Below are 16,184 nucleotides of genomic sequence, written 5' to 3'. Positions count from 1 at the left end.
TGATATTTTCAATAAAATGTGATCTTATAGTAAGTGGCTCTGGGTTTGCAGTCTTAGTTTTGCACTTGCAACCATTGTAAATTCTTTGCAACTGGGATTTTGAGCCAAAGCCTTAGCACTGCCTGTCACACTCCATGATTTATGCCAGCTCTTATCTTCCATGAGTCTGATTAGATGCATATGAAAATTAACACAATTACAATTAAAAACAATGGCTACAAGATAAAAAATTTTCCTCTGTTCTAAAATCCTATAGGTATACACAGATTTCCCCCTGAAGCTGATCAATCCTGTGCTCAAACCGAAACTTCTGAACGTTTCTAGAAATAGGATTCCAGAAAAATAATGGGTCAAGAGCAGTAACAGTAAGGTAGTTCTCAAACCTGTGACAATCCTATATCTAAGTAGTTGCTGCTATACATGTACATTTCTAGAGAAAAACTTGAGGAAACAATCCTAGTGAAGTTTTATGTGAGTAAATCTACATTTAATTTTCCCAACCTCAGGTTTCCAAAGTTGTTGATGCTACATATTTTGAATTACTTAACAGTGTCTTCCCACCTCCCTCCTGAACAGAGGGTTTGATTTACTACAAAGAGACCACATTGGTGTGGTTCTTTGGTGTCGTTAGCAGAAGAAACTATAAATGGAATCCCCAAGAGAAACTGTTTCCAGTTTCAGGAAATGTAGAAAAAAAACTTATGTGGCTGTTTGAAAAAAAAAAAAGGGATTATTCATAGTGCACCTGTAAGAGGCAGCACACATTTACTGCTCAATTCTTTAAATGAAAATTCTCATTAATAAAGGAACACTGAAAAAACACTGCACTAACAAAATATTAATGCCTCTAATTATTAACAGAATAAAAATGCACCTTGAATATCATGTGCCACAGTTACTCAGATTGCTACAGAGCACTTACATACTTACAAGTTCTACTCATATTTTTTAATCTAAAAAAATACTACACCTCCTCATTTTGATTTTGAAATGACTGGGATATGTGCATGTTAAAGCACATGCTAAAACTAATTTGTGGAGGAATCATAAAATTACAGGGAGGGGAGAGCCAAAGTATATGTGAAATGGGCACTGAGGCATCCTAAAACACTGACTGTAGCAAGAGGGAAAGGCACACTACAGTTTAATAAATGATTAATGAGGTGCTGACACATTAATGTAAGCAGAGGGACAACCAGGCCTGCCAAATCTCAAACCTTTCCAAATTTTGTCAACAAAACAGTTTTAATTTGGGACAGGCAAACATGGAAAATGATTTTGAGCTTTAGCCCTTCATAGATTTTGAATTTAAATCCTATATCAACACCAGGAGAGACAGAGGTATGAAAGAAACACATGGGTTTACAACTTTCTTCAATGAAGTTGGCATTATCAACTGCAGTAACGTATCCCGGCTCTGTGAATTATTCTGCTTGCTATTAAATAGTTCAGTTTGTGAATACTTTGGAGTTTATTTTTTTTAAAAAAAAAGTACTCAGAGACCAGAATCCTGAAGATCAAGCTATTTATTCACGTTTAGCACTCAGCCTGTTTATTTGTTATAGTACCTCACCTAATACATCAAAATTAAGCATTGCACGACTCCTCATTTTTAACCACAGCCCATTAAGCTTCGCTTGCTGATAAAGACATAGCATGTTCCTTGTGCTTTCAATTTACTCCAGTGTATGGTGAAGGATCTGATATTTTTGCAATGTCCCCAGTATCCAGTGGCAAAGGCTGAGAAAATCTGGTTAAGATGATTTCCAGGTTTGAAGTGTGTCACTAGTGTTAAACCTGTAACTCCAGTGGTTTGCTACTCTTCTGAGAGCTATAAATGGCTTGAGCACATCTTTATTTTCATCACTACTTGGTGACATCTTCCTACCATGTGTTGAATTCTTTATTCTGGTAACCAAAAATCACTCAGTTTAACAAGACACTCAAAAAGGTGCCAAACTTAAAGCACGTAAGTACAATACATTCAGTAATTTTGCTCACGTGCTCAAGGACAGGCCAGGCACTTAATTACCTTGTTGAATTGGGCCACAGCTCTCACTGCTATTTTTCAGTCTTTTTTTTTTTTCCCTTTCCCTTCTCTGGGGATGGAGCCTTGCATGTCCAAATTCCATTATCTGGGATTCATGAAGCATCATCTCTGTCTCTTATGCAAATTTGCAATAAGACACAAGTGGCTTCAATTCAAACATGAGTGGCAGCATCCCATGGAGGCAAATGAGCAGCCTCGCCTGCGGAAGAGGCTGTGGTAACAGAATCAAACAGCATGGCAATTTCTAAGTGACTTTCAAGGTTTTTCATAATAAGTGAGTGTTTGGGGTTTTATGCAGTGACACAGCCTGAAAAGTTTCCTCTAAATTAAAACTTGACATGTGTCAGTTTGCAAGCAGTTGTGCTAAAACAAGAACAGTAAGATAACTAGGGCACCTGGGTTTCATTAATTACAATAACATGCAAAACTGTTTAGGTTGTATGAATGAGTTTTTAGTCCCGAAAAATAAAATTTGCGCAGAGTTCACCCATGACACCATCTACTCAAAGTATTATTATTATTATTACCACTAATTGGGGCACTGTAGCCCATCCCACCAAGAACGATGACATTGTGATGAATGTAAAACCAGACTGAGCATCTGCTCTGTGGGTTTCTGGAATAAAAAGGCAAGGTTGGACAAAGGTGATAATACTTGATAACACCAAATGTTTTGTGCAATTGGGCTGATGAAACACAGAGAGTAAATTATTTTCTCAAGGACAAGCAGGGAGTCTGTAGCACAGCTGAACGCTCAACTAAGCGATGTGAGTCCCTGCATAGTACTTGACTTCTCCTCCCTGTCTCCTTCTCCTAATAGAGACACAACTAACACAGCCAGGGCCAGCACTGCTCCAGCACGCAGTTTTGCTGGCACTCCACACTGCTCCAGTTGTCACATGCCTGGACATCTCAGACATGCAGAGAAATTTATTTCCTTCCAGGCCCACAACAGCTTTTATGTTAGACTTATCACACTCCTACATTTGCATGCCAAGTTCAGGATAAAACTGCCTAATTCCTTTTTTTTTTCTGAATCTGAATGAAGTTTCACACACAGGTTGCCTGAATCAACACACACTCTGACTCCTCCCTGTACTTCCTTAGCATCTATTATATCAGATGATAATCAGACAATTCCCTGCTGCAGGAAAAGAAAAAAACCCCAAACCTAAAATTGACTCAGAAAGGACATTTTCTGCAGGGCTGGTTCTTAGTGCAAGACTCATGTCCTTGACCCTTCATTGCTTCTCCCACCAAAACCATAATCTGTGTTCCAAGAACTTCTAGCAACTTTTGGGGACTAATGTGTGTTGGACTGTGGCCAAAAGTTGGACAAACCTCTGAGCAGCTTCAAAGTCCAGCACAGATAGGGGAATGAAGGAAAACAAAGTCTTTGGGTTTTTGTGTAAACTGAGTATGCTACTATTTAAAAAGTATCTGGAAATACCTTATCCTTATGGTTTTGAACCAGAAATTTGACATCACGATTAGAGATCTTGTAAGTCACTAGCAACATTTCAAAGGTAGCTGATAGCAAACTCCCCACTGACTTCACAGGGCCCTGGATTTCACTTTTTTCCTACACAATATTGCCTCAAAAAAATCTAGAGGCATCGAATCATTGAGATACTAAGCTCAGTCCTTTTTACCCTAAGAAATGATAAATGAAGCCTGTACTCTGCAAAGCCCAGCAGTTTTCTTTTAAGAAGTCTATTGCTAAAAGAGCAACAAGTTCAAAATTACAAAAAAAAAAAAAGAAGAGAAAAAAACAAAAAGGAAAGAAACAAAAGCAGCTATTGTAAAACAATAAGCCTGGGCACTGAACAGAATGCTGTGAGCTTCAATACCACCCTGTATTATAGTAGGAGTGGTTCTCTTGGCTGAAAGTGATTAATTTCTTGAAAATGCTAAGGTCACGCTAATTGACATGACCTGTGTAATTAAGCAGTCTCTGTTTACACATGGAAAGCTCAACTGCTGTGAAGCTGTGTTTGTATGACAGAATGTCTTTACAAGTCAAGAGATCAACAACCTTTCCTATGTCCTACCTACCCACCGACACAGGCTCCTGATTGCTGTTCTGAGAGAACACGCAAAGGCATTACCATATGAAAATCAGCCTCGAGCCTGGACGAGCACAAACCCAGCAGAGTGTACATGTTGTGAAGCAAGCTCAGACAGGCCCCAGGGGTGACTGCTTGGACTAAATCCCTGTTCTGCTGAGAGTCCTTTTTCCACCTTCTCTCTTAGTGATAATGCTCTCTTGAATCCAGGAGAAATGGGAGGGAGGGAGGAGTGTGGGGTGAGAAGCTGAGGGCTCTGCCATGTAATGCTAGCTTTTATACTGATTAATTTAATCCCTGTGGCCACATCTCATTTCTGCACTTCTATGCTCAGGGACAAATAGCACCTTTCTGCCTTCCAGCATTGCTGCAATTAAGCAGTTCAACAAAAGACGTTTCACACATAAATAATATTGTAATTTACATAACATTTAATGCTTTCATTGAAGTGTGACAGTGCTGGAAAAGAAGCAAACAGGGTCCTGAGTCACTACAAAAGCAAATGTATTTTGGAGTTTTCATCCTCTAGAGACCCATCTGGGTCTATGGAACAAATCTCTTGTTTCTTCCTCAGTAACCTAAGGCAAAACCCCACTGACAGACTCTTCCATGTTTTCTCCCTGGGCTGTATACACTCCTCCCACCAAAAGAGAAGGTCCTTTGACTGTGTACCCCATATTTTTATTCAGCACATACTCAGGTAAAGCATTACTGTCACAGTTAAAGGACCATGTCTTCAATGAAAAGGTTGGAGCAGCTCTTGCCCAGTATTGCCACCACTCCACGCTGCTGTCAGCAGTATCTACAGACTATCTTCCCAAGGGACAGTGATGTTATTGATCCCAAAAGTACCCATGGACATAGGTGTAGCATAAAGAAATGTCCTTGGCCTTCTGAAGTTGTGTTGATAATACAGATCCCAAACCTCACTGCCACATGCTGCAGCAGTGGGGAAATATCAGCCCAAAACATCCCAAGAAAGACACACCCAGTGGCATTTTTTTCCCACTGGTGACTACAGGGATGGACCTTCATCCCACTGACACACATTTATGAGTCTTTACCACTGCTGAAGAGTAACTGCTGAAATGTAGTCATGAGCCTGATTTTATTAATTGTTCTTACACCCTTCTCTCCCCTTTCCAATAAACATGGTGCTCACTTAGTGTTTACATGAAGGGAAATAGTTCTCCAAGCAGAAAGGAGTATCTCAGAGCCCCATAACCAAAAAGAACAGTGAGGTCATTTTGATTTTTCCTAATCATGCTTTCCCTTCCGGTGGAGATGACATTATCTTCAAGAGTTCTCTTGTCCAGAGCAAGAAAACCCAAATACTTCCTGCCAGTTCTGCTGTGACAAGAAGTCCTCAGGCAATATTTTGTGACCTTATGTTTTTAGCATATTCCAATTAATTACTAGGTTAGTTTGGGTCAAAGTACTTCTGTCCTTAACAGCTGCTGACTTTTAAAGGAGGAAGCGTGTCCGACTGACCTGGAATCGACGCATGTCTCGGGGGTTTCCTGCATTTTTTAGGCAATTTTGGTTACATTTGAGGAAAAATTTCAAGAAGAACCTGTGGATAAAGAGAAATGGACATTAATGTCTTATAAACAGTGTGTAGTATTACTATAGGACATCTGCACATTTGGTCCAACAAAGACTTATTTACATTAGTATTCCCAACTCAGGCAAATCACCCCACTGACCATCCAAAGAGGGAGCAGAGCTTGCATGAGCCTCAATCTAGCAAAATATGTAAGCACACCCTAAGCATTTATTATTTATTATTAATAATTATTGGTTATTAAGCAATAATTCCATAGATCTATTGTGTCAGAGCCATTAAAGTTTGCAGAGCCACTCCCTCTACCATGCTGAATGGCCTGGCTCACTGTGCCATCCAGTGTAAGGAAGAGATATGTATTTCAGTACAGCAAAAAGAGGATAGAAAAACATCAGATATGAAAATTCCCTTCTGTATAAATGGGGTTTTGTTTTACAAGTTTGCTGTCATGTGAGCATTGACAAGTCAAGCAAATGTGCCATACAGTTGGAATCTCCTTTCCCTGATTAAACCCTGTTTGTGCATAAAATTAATGCTTAACAGTGGCTAGTGGGAGCCCAAACCCCTGAGCGGAGAAGGGGGAAGTCTTGGTTAAAAGTCTGACTTCATGCAAAAATGAAATATTTTAATGCAGTTTGTTTCCTGATCATACACAGTTCACTTAAGTAGCTATATGACCCTGACATATATCTCTAAGAAAAGACATTGCATTTTACAAAGCCAAAGTAAAGAAGCAAACACTTCACTGAAAATATTTCCTTCAGTGTTATGCATGAGTGGACTGTAAACTCACAAAGACAAGTCAATGAATAATAGTGGGTCTCAGATTCCAGGCTTCCTCCCTGAAAGCCAAAGTTTATCAGCCTTTTGTCCAAAATAAACTACAGACTAAGGTCTACTAAAACTCAACCATGCAAAGTTTAATCCTGCAGCAAGTTTAAAACCCACTGTAACCAGACAGGGCAGCATTACATGTGCAATACCTACCAGTGACTAAGCAGTAGTTAATCTGCCTTTTTCCCATATACAGGAGTGGGGTGGGGAGCAGTTTGATCCTATTTTACTTTAAATCTGAAAGCACCTCTGCTTTAGCACCCAAATTGAACACTAGGTCAGCAGAAATTGCACAGACTGCCACCAAGAAAGGCAATGCTGCAAGGTAAACAGCTTCAGAAAATCCCTTTTTGATGAACAGCATTCTTTGCCCTGCTCTAGTTGTGATGCTGCCCCTCAACAAGGCAAGTTTTGGTGCTCACTCCTCCACATCAAGAAAATCATACTAGACAAATGGCTACAAGGACAAATTGAAACAACAAGGGACTGTTTTCATTAAAGAAATGTAAGGTAATTGACAAGGATTATAAAATGTGATGCTTGGGATTATCAAGGACTGGATCTCCTGACCCAGGAAGTCCCTTCTAGACCTGAGTTCCTAAATAAGAGCAAGCAATCAACACAAAATAAACAGCCACCGAACTTCAACAGGGGTTTGGAGACAGTGTTTGTTTATACTAAAATAAAGAGCAGTGTAAGTCATTGCGTTTTCTCATCAAGCAGGTCCTGATATTCAATAATGGAAAGGTGGTGCTATTTGTTGCACATCTATGTGTCTTCTTAAGCCCCTAATGGCCAGCTGTGACAGCCTGACTCAGATTGTGTAGAAGGAGCTGTCAGCACAAATCTTGGCATCTCAAATCCAGACAACTGCTTGCCACCAGGCGAGGGTTTGTACTCATGCCAGAATGGATTTTGAGAGACAAGCAAATAGGGCATTAATTCCATCAAAGAAAAATGAAAAGCGGGGAGAGTTCAGGATCTTACACTTCAGATGATGGCTTTCCTGTCAACAGCTCGTCATTTAGCTCACAAGCTATGAAGGGCATGGACATCAGATCTCTCTTGCCCTAAGCTGGCCCTGTCTTGTGAAACGCTGGCAGGATCTGGAGACCACCCCTCCATGTGAGATTGCTCACTGAAATAAAAAGCCTGGCCATCTGTTGGGAGGCAAAGACATCCCTGTCAGCTGGTGCCTATGGCCTCGAATAGGCCCTTATGTGGCAAAACCTCTCAGAGCCACTCACTCTTTGGGGAGAAGCGGGTGCTGCCCTGGTTTTGCCAGGGGATTTTGGCAGCTTTGCTGAGAGCCAAGCCCAGAAGCTGTCCCTCTGTCTACCAAAGCCCTGGAGCAACATCTTGGCTCTGAGGGGAGCTGGAACATGCAACAGTTAAAAATATCTGTGCTGAAAGACAGCGTCAGCCACGCAAATGTGGGAAGCACCTTCATGATTTGGCTTTGCATAGCACACAAGTCATAGGTAATGAGGATTGGCGGGTTAATTCAAGAGCTCTCCCAAAAAATGGAAAGCTCTTTGTGAAGCTCTCTGGAAAAACACTAGGTCTTCCCTCCCCTCACAAAGTCTGAGCTCATGCCAACTCGAAGGCTTGGAAAATCATTCTGAAATACAAGATTTGGGGCTTGGGGTCTGCAGAACTCTAACCCAAAGTTTCAAAGTCTAACGCTATTTGCACTGTGCTATATTCCCCAAAGGTTACAGAAGTTTCACCAAAATAAACTGCAAAAGAAATGAAGCTCATCTGTTTAAACCTACCAAAAAACCTCAGGCAAGCAAGCAAGCAAACAAAACTTCCTTTGAATTAAACCAACTCCAGAAAAAAACTAACTTGAAAAAATAACTGTTTTCAGAGCAACCCCAAGCTTACACAGCCAAGCTCACTCACGGCATTTTAAGCAAAAAGTCACCAGTTAACAGAACACATTCTGCCAAGCCTGTATTTTAATTCCACTGAAAGACAAAACAAACTATAGGCTGCACTTTGTTTTGGAACACACTAGAGCTGGAGTCCCTCTGGCTACACAAAAGCATCCCACACTCATTCAGGCAGGAGCTGAGCAGCTCCCGAGCTGGCACAGCACACACGAGCTGACAGTCTCCCCCCACTTTGGCAGGAAGGTGGATGAGAACAGATTAAGACAAAGGTAGAGCAGAGCATTTTGATTCATGGGGTTCAGACCAGTCTCTTGGTTCCTGCTTTAAACCACTTGTTCAGGTGCCTTCATCACTTCAAGTCGGATCCCGCCAGGCTTGCTCATTAACAACACTTTACTCTGCAAATATTTCAGATTTAGATTGACAGGACTGGTCCAGGAGAGGTGCCAACAGAGCTGAGATCTTTGTAAGCATAAACCTTCAGTTTGTTTGCATCTAACTTCTTCACAGGAGGTTATTTTTTTCAATTCAAACTTTCTCTGCATTTGGCAGGGCTCTATAGCATTGATACTAACCACAGAGGATATATAGCATTAATACTAACTACTGGGGTCTGAAATTCATTTCCAAGATGAGAAAAATGTGCAAAACACAGGAGTGTCAATAAAATCTTCAACTTTTAACTCTCCCTACAAACTTATGTCATTGCTGAACACCCGCTCTGCTGCCACGTAAGATTCTGTCATCAATTATACTTTTTGCTACCACTGAAGGTTGGTTTTGGTTTTTTTGCATGAATCCATCAAAACATATTTTCTGTCTCGTTTTCTGACTACGAACAGCCCTGGTGTGAAGAGCATTTGTGAATATGGAGCAAAGAAACACAAGCCAGCTCCATGTGAGTCAGTTCAGGTTCAGAAACACACAAACTTTAAGAAAGCACTTGGATTTACTGTCTTACACTGGTATTAAACCAAATGACTCTGTCTTTCACCCCTTATCCCACAGAGACATGGTTGGAGAATACAGGAGTGAAGTTTTGGGGAAAACCAGTTAATTTTAGATTATATTTAGGTGTACTATGATGTAGCTCAGTGCAGGCTGCAAATACTACTCAAGGAGTGAAGTTGCTGAGCAGTTAATCCATGCCATGGCACTGTGCTACTACAAATCTCTGAGTAACTGCAAGGTCCAATGTAGCAATCTTCAGGTAAACACAAAGCCCCAGTGTGAATCACTTCCCAAAGTAACATGAACTTCTCTCTGCCAGCTCTAACAAACAGCTTATTGCTGTTCTGGGAGTGTTCTCTCCTCTCACAATTCAATATAAAATTCCTTACTGGAGATGAAGTTTTTTATTTTTCTAAAAAAACTGATACATTCCCCCAAAGATTTTGGTGCCAGCAGGACTCTGCTCTCCCCATTACCTCTCTGCTAGGGAGTAATTCTACCCTTCCCTGGTTGCCACAGCTGCCTTCTCCCGTGCTGCAATTTCCCGCCCGACACCAGCTCCCTTCTTGCTCCTGCTCCTTCCATCCTTGGATTCCCCTCATTCCACTGATGAATCCAATGAACACACTACCAGATGGAAGTCACTCCACTTGCAAAAAATCCTCCCTGCCACTCACTGCTGGCCATCTTGTCCATCACGCCGCAAACTGTTTAGGTTTGTGCAATATCCTCCCCAGCAGCATCCCACTCTTTGCCACTGCTAACTACCCCAGGGATTTTAAATATACAGCAAAAATGGAAATCCTAGCAATGAAGATGTAAAAGGATTTTTTCCCTCCCACTTTTCTTGCCACTACAAATTAATACCCATGTTTATTAAAAATAACTGAAGAGTTAAATTAAAGAAAGCAAGCTCTGGCATGATCTACGTTTGCTCTTCTGTCACTCCCCTAAATTTAAAGGAACTCAAACATGAAGGTTTAGCAGTAGGATTTTCTTGCCATTGCCACAATAAATATGTCTGTGGAAGGAGAAAAAATAGTTGGAAAGAAGACCTGCTGCATTCCTGATGCCGAAGAAAAGCTTGTTTGTTCCCAATACATTGGAGAAGTTGTTCATGAACAGTTCCTCCATGTGAAAATACGACAGCTGTCATGCTGCCAAGGTCAGCCAGACCAGGGGCTATCCAGAGAGTGAGTGCTAGTTATATAACTTAAACCTGGCTAGGGCAAACAAAATTGACAAAACACACCTATTCTGAGATATAAACACATTTGAGAGAAAAAGGGCAACTTTAGACTCTTGGATGAAACACAGCAGTAAGTATATGTGAGTTTGTAAAGCCAGTAAGACCAAAATACATGGGCCACAGCAATAATTAGCAACTTTCCATCAGATAAAAGGATTGCATGCCCATTCTGTATGGCACACCAATTCAGCAGAGTACTAAATATGTGCATAAATTTAAATACACAAGCAGTACTGATGGAGACAAAGGTACCACTCAATACTTCAGCACCTCACAGACCCAGCTCTGCTGTCAGCCTGTGATACAACTGTCTAAAACAACATCTGATTGGTATTTTAGCTATGCTGAAAACTGGACATATCAAGAAGTTCCAAACACTTCTCTTGTTCTCAATCAGTAACTTCTCCTGCACCTCCCAGTAAATAGAACTAGTTAGTAATTTGTCACTAATAAAAAATATAGAGAAAATGTGCTGCTTAATGCAGTTTTACTTGGAAAAGTAAATACTCAAAAGGCAGAAAGAGTAGGTTGTGATTAGGTATTAGGAAAAAAATCTTCCCTGTGAGGGTGGTGAGGCCCTGGCACAGGTTGCCCCGAGATGCTGTGGCTGCCCCATCCCTGGAAGTGTCCAAGGCCAGGTTGGACAGGGCTTAGAGTGACCTGGGACAGTGGAATGCATTCCTGCTCATGCCAGGGTGTTGAAACAAGATGATCTTTAAGACTCCTTCCAACCCAAAACATTCTATGATTCTATGAAATGTCCTTGTAAAAATTTCAGAAGGATAAAGTTTGGGGGGATTTCCCCTTTCAAGATGACTCTTCTAATCAAAACTCTTATCTTACAATAGAAAATTACAAACCTTTTCTTTAAAAAAAAAGCTAAAATAAAACATGTATTCTTTCTTGAATAATATTTTTTTCCAACATTTTAAAATTTTACTTGAAGAAGCACTTTTTTATTCCACTTTGACAAGAAAAACTGACAAAATAATGGAATTTCCTACACTACAGAAAACCTGAACTTAACCCAGCTCTACTAATAGGTGCAGAAAAAGGAGGGAGGAAATTTCTTAGTATTTAAGTTATGAAGATTCACATTACTAAAAAGTCTATTGTTGCAGTCTTCTGTTTTGGGGTGGGGTTTTGTTGGATTTTAGGTGGTTTTTTTCCCTGTAGACCTTTTCATATACAACTCACTGATTATGTCAGGTACCCTATTCACGAAAGAATAATTGAGGCTGATATTTACCAACATGAGGCTGCACATGGAAATCAAATACAGGCATGGGGAAAATCTCCTATTACCCACATGTTCACAGCTGGATTTTACTTGGCTCTTTAGTCAATAAACAGCAGTAGCTACCTTTTGTGGCATTTTTACAACAGGAAATTTATTCTGCAGAAGAGAAATTAAACACCAGATACAGCCATCTAACTCTCTTCTAAACATAACCTCTTGAGTTGTCAAACATCCTAATTAAGAAAAAAAAATCCTAAATCTGCCCTCTGTGGATTCAGAGTTCTCACTGATTTAAAATGAAAGAAAAATCAGACATACATTTTGCATTTATGGGATGTGAAGCAACTCACTGGTTTCCAAAACAAACAAATAAACAAACACACACACACATACAAAGCCTAAACTAAAAGCTTGGAAAATTATTTGTTTTACTAGAAAATATATAGCTTCCTCATGAACTGCAGAAGAGGTCCGAAAAAGGCAAAATGACACAGAGAATAATCCTCAAGCAGCTGGAGTCTGTTGACAGAGATTCTTCAGGCAGTGCCATAATAACAGAAACAGAATAGTCTACGTTATTTCTGTGAACTTGCCTGGCTCCTGGAGCTCCAGCACCGCCAGGGTTTGCTGTTATCAATACAGTAAATATTCAGGTCTGCACAGCAAATAGTTGAGGAGGCACCCACATAATCACCAAATCAGGAGGCAGGACTGCCCAAACCAGCCTTTAATTACTCATTGCTCGCTTCAGCAAGTGTTCCCAGTCACTTTTCCTCAAGTCTCTGTGTTCTGCACTATGAAGCACAGCATATCAATTTTTCATCTTGCATCTTGTGGACTTCTCCAGCTCTCTGATACCAACTTATAATACATCAGAGAAATTTAGACTAGTTTGGGGAAGTGTGTTTGGCATTTTCTCCCATGAGTGAGTTAAAATCCCAGTGAGACTGTTTTGGTTTATTTTCCTGGACTTTTAATAAGAAAAGCAAGAGATAACACCACCAAAAAACAGCATCACAAAACAGAATTAAGAATAGTCCAAAGGCAGGTTTGAGTGCTTAGTTTTCTGTAATTTAATTTTGCCTCCAGGTCTGACTTTTTAGTATTTTTTCCTTAAAGTAGTACAAATCTGAATTTTCCTATATATTCTTACTTGTGCCCAGCTCCATTACCTAAAAGTTTTATTAAATTTGAACTGCAGCTACCTTCCTATCACAAAAAAAAGAGAAAAGGTTGAAAGGAGTTTATACCATCTATGTGCAGAATATACATAGTGTATTTGGTTTATGGCAGCTGGATCCAAGATATCTGAACGAACACACATCCTTTACACTCCATTGACACAAACAGTGCAGTGAGATCAGCAGTGGAGCACCCAAGCCCCATACAAAGCTCAGCTGGCAGCTTTCACAGCACAGAAACCTCCCAGCTCTGTCTTTACTTGTACACTTCAAGTCACAGACAGTTCCTTACAAGCTGACGGGCCAACCAGTGCTTTAGCTGAAATTGTGACAGACATTCCAGCATTGAAGTATTTATTATCAAGTAAGTACAGTTATATAACCAACAGAATTTATCATTATTTAGCAAACCCCCCCCCAATATTTGATCAGTTTGTTTCAGTTTAACAAGTTTTACCTTCACTCTTTCCCCATTTCGCTTCTGTTCCAGCCCTCAAATACCAGAGTATAAAAGTGGGTTAATTATTTTTAATTTTTACTGAAGACATTAGACTTCAGTCACTGGCAAAAACTATAACCAGCTCTGTGGTCTGTCATAGTTCACACAATGCCACTGAATTAGCAGACCTGCTAAAGTCATACTTTTCCTAAAAGAACCTCTGTTCAGTGTAAGTGATGACAGATAACAGCATTACTGTTATTGCAACATGATATCAGTATTTGGTTGCCTTCTACCTCAAGGTAAACTTCTGTAACTTTAGCACAGCCACCAAAAAGCAGCAGTGGTAACAAAGTCAGGGGATGTTGGAGAGCAGTGCTAATCCAGCCTTCTGAAGCTGCTTTTCTCACAGCAAGCACAGGACTCTAAAATGTGTCACCTTGAGCTGTGGGTGCTGATGACATAGCTCTTTCATCAGCTTCCTGGGAAGGTTAGAAAGATTCACATGGTAAATGTTTCATGTGTGGGAAACACATCTCCCGCCTTTCCCTGGATCAGGCACATGTAAAGCACCTGCATGTAAAACTGAGTGCAATATGCTGACAAATACAATAATGAATGATTCCTCAAACAACCTGACACCAATAATACCCTTCAATAACATTGACACACCAGTGCAATCGCCCAAATCTGCAAAACCCAGAGGCTGAGGCTATTTAAAGGATGCATGCATTATACCCTCTGGCCAGAGTCTGAGCCTCTAAAGCACTGAGAAATGTTTCTGCACAAGCAGAGATGAAATGCTACTCAAACCCCACCTGAACAGATGCATCCCTGAATGCTTACACCAGGTGTGGACATGATGTTACAACAATTTTCCCTCCCGAGACCTGGCTCAGAACCTGCTCAGATTTGTTCTCAAAAAATTTTTTTTTTTTAAGCAGGAGATGATTTATACTTAAAAAAAGCCAAGAGGTCTGCTTAGACAGACATAGGAAATTATTTTTCACCAGATTTATGTGTAGAACTGATGGCCTGAAGTGTGAGAAAAAACAAAGAGAGATGCTGTTTGACCTCTTATTTACAATAACCTGTAGTGTGCACCAATAATGACTCAGAAAAACGTAAGAAACAAAGAAAGTGATTATTGAGCTAATTCCTGTCTGAAAAAAACCTTAAATACACCATTCAAGGAGTTTCCAGTCCCAGAGAAATGCAACAGAAACTTTGCACACGTACAAAAGTGTGACCACAAGATGCTGACTCTGGGCAAACTCAGGGGCTCTCGGCCATAGCTGCTCCAGTGCCTCGGGATTATCGCCAACAAGACACACATTGCAAGATGGTGGGATTTACTGCTGGAATGACAACCCAGTCTCAGTTTTTGCATCACTAAGGAACGTGCCTCACCTGACCCATCTTGGTGATTACAGAGAAGTATTTGGGAAGTGTCAATATGATGAAAGACTGATGGCATCCCCTCCTAAGACAATTGAGGCTTCAAAGACCAAATTAAGTGTTGGCTTCAAATAAAGTGTTTCCTTCAAGTAAAGGACCTTATGCAGCAGAGAAAAGCATTCACAATAACTTAAAGTTATTAAAAGCTAACTTTTAATAAATTGAAAAATAAACTAAACTAAACAGGGAACCTAGTCAGAGTCAGTGACAAAGAAGAGTCTGACAGAGATGCTGCTGGGAGATGTGATTTTACTTTTTGTAATAATCTTTCTCAGTTGTCTTGGAAAAAAAAAAACAAACAATAAAAGGAATCTTCTAAAATAAACTAGTAGAGTGAATCTGTTATTAGCTGCCCAGAAAAAAAGAAATGCAAATGCATATTTGTATTTATACTAGAAGAGATCGAGTGCTAAAATATGGAAGAAAGTCCAGTGCTGCCTTCAGCTCCTGCCCACAAGCTGGACATTCCATCCAGGGGTTCCCATTGTTTCATGATATTTAAGAGAATAAAGCCTTCGTTTCCTTTGCAGCAGGGAGCTCTGGCAATGAGCACTGGATCCGGAGTATAGGGGCTATTTTGAGTGCTGGAAGGAAGCAGAAGGTTGTTCTGTGGAAAGGCGGAGGCACTTTGAGTTGTGCACATGGTGGTTCAACAGAGATGATTTTCCAGGGTATTTGCAGGGGATCCTGAACTGGCTTCAGGCACAAAACGCTGCAGATTTTTGTGTGTGTGTATGGAAAAGCAACCCAGACACAGTAAAATTCATTGGGATTCATCACAGGAGGGGAAAGACTGAAAGAGGAAAGGGGAAAGAGAGTTTCTGATGTGCTGGTGAAGAGGATCACACCATATGCAATGCTGGAGATGTCATCAATAAATATTGCATATGTCTGCTACCTTTAACATGACATTGAAGGAGCTTAATTAACCGTAGAAGTAATGACCTCTGCAGCAGACATGTAGAATCCAATCATATCTACTTATATCACAAGTTTTGGATTAAATACTTCAGAGCTTTACTTACAGCAATGAGCCTTGAATATGTAGGAAAAAGACTTTTGCTGATGCCCTCTTCTGTGTCAGAGAGATGTGGAAAAGGCATTGTAGCCTGTAGCTACAAAGTTATCTCTTGCACCAGTCAGGAAAGGTGATCCAGCTAACAAGAATATTTTATCTGCCCTTGAGAGGGTACCCAAACTGAAGGACAAAACCCCAAAACTGGAGTGGAATTCAGATCAGAATGCTGGTGACAGTAG

At 40.4% G+C, this 16,184-nt stretch overlaps 1 protein-coding gene across 12 annotated transcripts in view; it reads right to left on the bottom strand.

Moving 5' to 3' along the window:
• The window catches only part of EBF1 (EBF transcription factor 1), a 273,065-nt gene that overhangs the window by 96,074 nt on the left and 160,807 nt on the right, over window positions 1–16,184 (bottom strand). For all 12 annotated transcript variants that reach the window (XM_071570035.1, XM_071570031.1, XM_071570036.1 and 9 more), the window contains exon 7: window positions 5,608–5,689. In XM_071570035.1, the coding sequence (XP_071426136.1) occupies window positions 5,608–5,689 (82 nt within the window). The remainder of the gene's footprint in view (window positions 1–5,607; window positions 5,690–16,184) is intronic.

The sequence above is a fragment of the Pithys albifrons genome, chromosome 15 (genome assembly GCF_047495875.1).
Source record: "Pithys albifrons albifrons isolate INPA30051 chromosome 15, PitAlb_v1, whole genome shotgun sequence".
Classification (NCBI taxonomy): Eukaryota; Metazoa; Chordata; class Aves; order Passeriformes; family Thamnophilidae; genus Pithys; species Pithys albifrons.
This window is presented reverse-complemented; position numbering and strand designations above follow the sequence as displayed.